The 6,000-nt window shown below is 38.2% G+C and overlaps 1 protein-coding gene across 2 annotated transcripts in view; it reads right to left on the bottom strand.

Annotated features, from left to right (window-relative positions):
- Positions 1-996: 996 nt before the first annotated feature.
- Positions 997-6,000, bottom strand: part of PIK3CB (phosphatidylinositol-4,5-bisphosphate 3-kinase catalytic subunit beta) — a 101,986-nt gene continuing 96,982 nt past the window's right edge. For both annotated transcript variants that reach the window (XM_063132250.1, XM_063132249.1), the window contains exons 23-24: positions 3,766-3,898; positions 997-2,501 (exon numbers count right to left, since the gene is read on the bottom strand). In XM_063132250.1, the coding sequence (XP_062988320.1) occupies positions 2,364-2,501; positions 3,766-3,898 (271 nt within the window). In that variant the 3' untranslated portion in view covers positions 997-2,363. The remainder of the gene's footprint in view (positions 2,502-3,765; positions 3,899-6,000) is intronic.

Below are 6,000 nucleotides of genomic sequence, written 5' to 3'. Positions count from 1 at the left end.
TCCAATGCAATTTTATTTATTTATTGCATTTTATACCGCCCAATAGCCGAAGCTCCCTGTATAGCAGATGTCAGCTAAAAGATCAGTTGACTTTCAAAAGGAATGGACTTCAGGAGAAACCTGTTGTCACAAGCATATTGTGAAAATAGGGGTGTACATTTATTTTAATAACTGAAATAAAAAAAATGAATGAGCCCTATTGGTTGGAAATGGAAATTCAAATGAATCGGATTCCAAATGAAAAGTCCAGATTATTCATTTGGTTGATTTGTATTGCATTAGCTTCTGGTGTAATTAAAAACACACACAGACACAGTGGAACAGCCTGTACAAGTATGTGTGAAATTGGCAGGTATAAAATGCGACTCTTTGGCCTATCTGAAATTTGGTAGGTTGGTTCTTTGGCAGGTATAGTTCTTGAAAATGTCATGCCAATAGAATATAACACAGAGAAATTACAAACAAGAGAAGAGCAGCTGGTTCTGTTATTGATATCAATGGTCAGAGTGTAGGTTGTGTGCACCTTTTAAAAAATTACATATCAAATGGTGACTTTGTCCAATGTGCCTGAAATTTGGCAGGCATGATGCCCAGGGATTTACTTGAGGTGGGGAAATAGAATACCAAAAATGTCCTGCCATTTGGGTATAAAGCTCCAAAGTTAGATAGCAGAAGACTGGCTGGGTCTCCTGTGTAAATGAGTGAGAAAGCAAACAGAAATCAGAGTAATTAAGCAAATTAGTAATGAAAATGAATAAAAAAGCAAATTACTAAAAGCAATTAAATTTTAACTATGAAATTGAATCAACTGAACAAATATTTTTCATCTTCACGCTGAAAGCTTCTCCCTACTACTGTGCATATGAGTGAGGATGTGAGAGAGAATTGAAACTTAGCTTCACATTTATAACCCATCAAGCTTTGACCCTTAACATTTTCACAAATTTTGGATCCCCAACATGATAGTAGTTTAACATTGAGCCAAGACCTACATCCAACCGTTTACAGTATTTATTTTTCGAAAACACACACACACAATCCCTCCTTTTGGCAAAGTAAAATAGTCTTTAATGCAATTACTATTTTAAAAATCATTGTTTTGATCCAAGGTAACTTTATATATAATTAATTTTATTCAATCATCATCAAAATTAAGAGCTACAAGTGTTCTTTGGCGAGCAAGCAGTAGTTAAAAGTTCATCTCGCCAGTGTTTCAAAAAATCTTTAAAACTATTGCACTTTTAATTTGAATTGCTCCTCTATTAAGCACCTTGAAGTATGGTACCTCACTTGATAAATTAAAATAAATCCAGTTTCTCCATCAATCATCTTAGGCTGAACATAAACATCGTGGACAAGACAAGTAGCATCACTGCAGGCTTTAAGAAACACAGTAAAATATAAATTTGACTCCACTTCGAGTTCCTTTTAAAAATGCTGCATTTCAGATTATTTTTTTTAGAAAAACCCCCAAACCATAAATCTCTTGGTGCCGACATACAATTTTCTTATTTTTGGATTTATCTATCTTATAAGCAGGTTTTATTTTATGTTTAAGTATAGCTTTTCCATTTATATATTACACATTGCGTGTGGACAATACAATTGGTACGGATGTTACTGGAAAATTGGGAGGCCAATGATTAATTGAAGCTTCTGTAAAAGCTCAGATACTGCAGGATTTCAAAAGCAAATGTTCAATAAAGTTCAACAGCAGTCAACTCTGAAGTGGAATTTCCCCAGAGCTCATAGTTGCCACAAACATATGCTCTTTACATAAATTCAAACATGTTTACACCAGCTCAGAGCAAAGGAATTCAACTTTTTAAATATTCTTTCCCATTATTAAGTGTAGAAATCGGTCTTCTGGCAGCAGTTCAAGACAATAAGCAGTTTCCTGCTATATAATGATCTGGCAGTTGTTATTTACAGTAGCATGAAAGTTTTTATGCCAGTAAAAAAATATGTATATATACAGAAATGTTCACTTGAAGCAAAATTAAAAGACATCTAATCACCTCTGATATCGTTTAGCAATCAGTTCAAGAAATCTCTAATGATTAGAGCACATTGCCCAACATAAAAACATCCCAAATATTTACAGCTTCTCAATGTATCAAAATAATAATAATAATATAAAAGCTTAGTAGTAGCTTTCAGCGTGCAAAGTCAGCAGAAGTGATTACTGAGGACATCTGCTAAATTGTACAAAATCTTCTTGAAGCATTCCAAAGCCGAGTGCAAAATAATCAGGAATCATTCAGGCAATTTCCTTGGATCTGTTTTACGAAAGGGTCTGCTGTCTCCCTTTTAACACTTTATTGTCAGGGTTATGTTAAGCTTAGTGCAAATTCCTAAACCACCTAGGATCGATAATCCTTCCGAACAGTGTGCGCCATCCAGTTAACTTTAGTAGTCCAGCTTTCTCTGAGCGCTTCATCGAATTTCTGCTTAAACTGCTTTAGTGCATCTTCATCAGTCTTTCCTAAGGCAAGGGAGTCCTAAGAATAAAAAGCAGTGTTGAAAAAAATGGTTATTTCCCTTGCATACACAACATTAACAGACTTTCTTATTTATCTACAACCATCATTGTTTTTCCACAGCTATTTGCCACTGTTTTGCACCAAAACATTGAGAAAGTGGGATAAGGAAAAAAGCTTGTTACTATGGGAAGCACTACCTGCTATAACAAATAGTACAAAGGAAGACTGTGACATTAATCTCCACTTTGTTAGTTGCTATCACTAAGAAAGTATGCTGGAACTTGGGAAGTGTTCCTTAAAAAAGGCAGAAACCAACTGGCTAACAAAATAATTCCTTATGACTTCACTAATTCAAGGTTCTCCTGGTAGGCTCATGTTTGAGAATGAAGGCAAGGGAATTAAGTATTCTACTAACCAGTTTTTGGGTTAAGCACCTTATGCTTGGAGAGGTAGGAGGGCCCTTTATGAAATCCACACGCTCCAATACCTGACTTCCCCAATTTTACCTAAATCATGATCCCCCATTCCTTTATAAAGACAGTAGCTAAAAAGGCTGGCCACCCTCCCCACTGTATCATCAGAAGAGTTCTGAAGATTGAAGCAAAGGACTTGGAAGAAATTTTCAGAACCAAAGATTTTGAAACGTAAACCACTTCATATAAAGCAAAGGCCTGATGGAGCTCTTACACACACACACACCCTCTGATCATCTGTTTAACAAACAGTTCCAAAGACGAGATCCATTGCTTGTAAGAGTTTTATCAAGCCTTCAAACATATACTGTATTCCTCTCTGAAACATGTATTCCAATTTACAAAATTTTCCGACTTTACCAAAATTAGACTTATCCAACGTTCAGATGAAAGACAACAACAAGCAACTTAGTGTACAGCACTACCAACCAACACAAGATCAAACTATCTATGAGCATGGATGCCTGAAAGAGACCATAGAATCTCAGTTAAGGATATTGGAGGAGGGGCATAGCTACATAATGGAGTACATACTTTACATGCAGAAGGTCCCAGTTAAAGGATCTCCAGTTAGAAGATAAAATGGTAGGTCGGGGGAAATCTCTGCTAAAGATCTTGGGAAGCTGCTGCCAGTGGGAACAGGCAATACAGGGCTAGTCAACCCATGGTCTCAATTGGTATAAGGCAGATTCCTGTGCTCATATCATATGAGGAATACTGCAACAACTACATCAGAAACATCTCAGTGGGCAATTAATTAAGAAGGAAAAAAAGCAAAAGCAATCTTGAGATGCTCATCAGAGTTTTACCTTTAGATACTGGATGTCTTTAACAGAGGTTAGCTCTGGAAGCCCAGCTGTTAGCATCAGTGCAAAGAGAGTGATAAACAGGTTCCCATGTTTTCGCAGGATCAAGTATGCTTCTTCACAATATTGACGAAACCTTAACACCCACAAAACACACACACTGTAAGGCAGGGCAACGAAAGGTTGGACCAAAGAACCCAGGTGGCCTGAGTTGGTTCAAGACATATTTGTTTGAACAGAACTGACTCACAACTAGTGTTGTCTCAGATAACTGAACTCTTTAATTTTATTTATTTTTATTTTTTAATTTTATTTATTACATTTTTATACCGCCCAATAGCCGAAGCTCTCTGGGCGGTTCACAAAAATTAAAACCACAGTAAAACACCCAACAGTTTAAAAGACAATTACGAAATACAGTATAAAAAGCGCAACCAGGATAAAACCACACAGCAAAGTTGATATAGGATTAAAATACAGAGTTAAAACAGTAAAATTTAAATTTAAGTTAAAATTAAATGTTAAAATACTGAGTGAATAAAAAGTTCTTCAGCTGGCGACGAAAGCAGTACAGTGTAGGCGCCAAGCGGACCTCTCTGGGGAGCTCGTTCCACAACCGGGGTGCCACAACGGAGAAAGCCCTCCTCCTAGTAGCCACCTGCCTCACTTCCTTTGGCAGGGGCTCATGGAGAAGGCCCCCTGTAGATGATCTTAAGGTCCGGGTAGGTACATATGGGAGGAGGCGTTCCTTCAGATAACCTGGCCCCAAACCGTTTAGGGCTTTAAATGTTAATACCAGCACTTTGAATTGGGCCCGGACCTGGACTGGCAGCCAATGAAGTTGTAAAAGGACTGGCGTAATGTGATCTCGCCGGCCAGTCCCTGTTAATAACCTTGCTGCCCTGTTTTGCACCAGTTGAAGTTTCCGGACCGTTTTCAAAGGCAGCCCCACGTATAACGCATTGCAGTAATCCAAACGAGAGGTTATCAGAGCATGGATAACTGTAGCTAAGCTATCTCTGTCCAGATAAGGGCGCAGCTGGTATATCAGCCTGAGCTGATAAAAGGTGCTCTTTGCCACTGAGTTCACCTGTGCCTCAAGTGACAGTTCTGGATCGAAGAGCAACCCAAACTACGGACCCGATCCTTTAGGGGGAGTGCAATCCTGTCCAGGACAGGGCAAACATCACCTCGCCAGACCATCATTTGCTTCCATTTTACATCTTTTTGCAAATAGACCCGGACAAACCAAAGGTTACAGGCTGTTTATTTTGAAAAAGGACTCAGTTGCAATTTGTTTGTCATTCATTCTACATAGCAACAGATGACACAAGGCATTACAGCTGAAGGCAGTAGAAGGAAGTAAAATATGGTAATCCAAATTAGTACACCAATGATTTCCTGGACAACCTTCTATGCCAAGCAAGTGGATGAAGAATGGTCTCATACATTGCTCCCACCCATGTGAAAGCACAAGACTAGTTATGTAGATTGGGAGATGGTGGTACAGTGCATCAGCACTTGGGTTAGAAGGTAAAGGCTATTCAAGATCATAAATGTGATATAGCAGAAATGTACTTCGCTTAGAGAAAGTCATGACAGGGGTGATTTCATGCAAGGGATCACAGGATTGGACATGGTTGTGTGTACACTGTTATTGGAAACATAAATACCTCAGCTACCTACCCCGCTAATGACAGGATTACGTTACAGAAAAAAAGAGAAATTAAAAACACACAAATTACAATTCAACTAAATGAGTTTATATGTATAAACCACAGTGATAGGTGTGTCATTCAAAACATAGCTCACCAATATGTCTATTACATTTGGTCCCAGTAATAGGTAGGAAAATGTTTATTATTTACCTTAACTATCTTTGGTTGACCTTTCACAATGGAAAGCTGTCTTTTTAAGAAGAAGTGTGTGGAAGTCTTGTCACATATACAAAATATATTTCTAAGATTCTACAAAATTTGGCTGGGACCAATAGTCAACCATTGCTTCTAGTAGTCAGTGAGGTTTAACGTTCTCACCTTCTGCTTCCCAGAGGCAAAAAAAGCATATCACTTTGCACTGAAATGCACACACACACACACACACACACACACACACGTGTATGTGTGTGTGGGGGGGCATGTCTGTGTAAGTGCCAAACATAGGTTAAAGCACGCATAGGAAAGCTATGCATGCTACCTTTCTTTACTCTCTACTGTAAACACTTGTAGTCCCAATTCA

The sequence above is a fragment of the Elgaria multicarinata genome, chromosome 8, assembly GCF_023053635.1.
Source record: "Elgaria multicarinata webbii isolate HBS135686 ecotype San Diego chromosome 8, rElgMul1.1.pri, whole genome shotgun sequence".
Taxonomy (NCBI): Eukaryota; Metazoa; Chordata; class Lepidosauria; order Squamata; family Anguidae; genus Elgaria; species Elgaria multicarinata.
The sequence above is the reverse complement of the archived record's forward strand: the minus strand, read 5'-3'. Positions and strand labels throughout refer to the sequence as shown.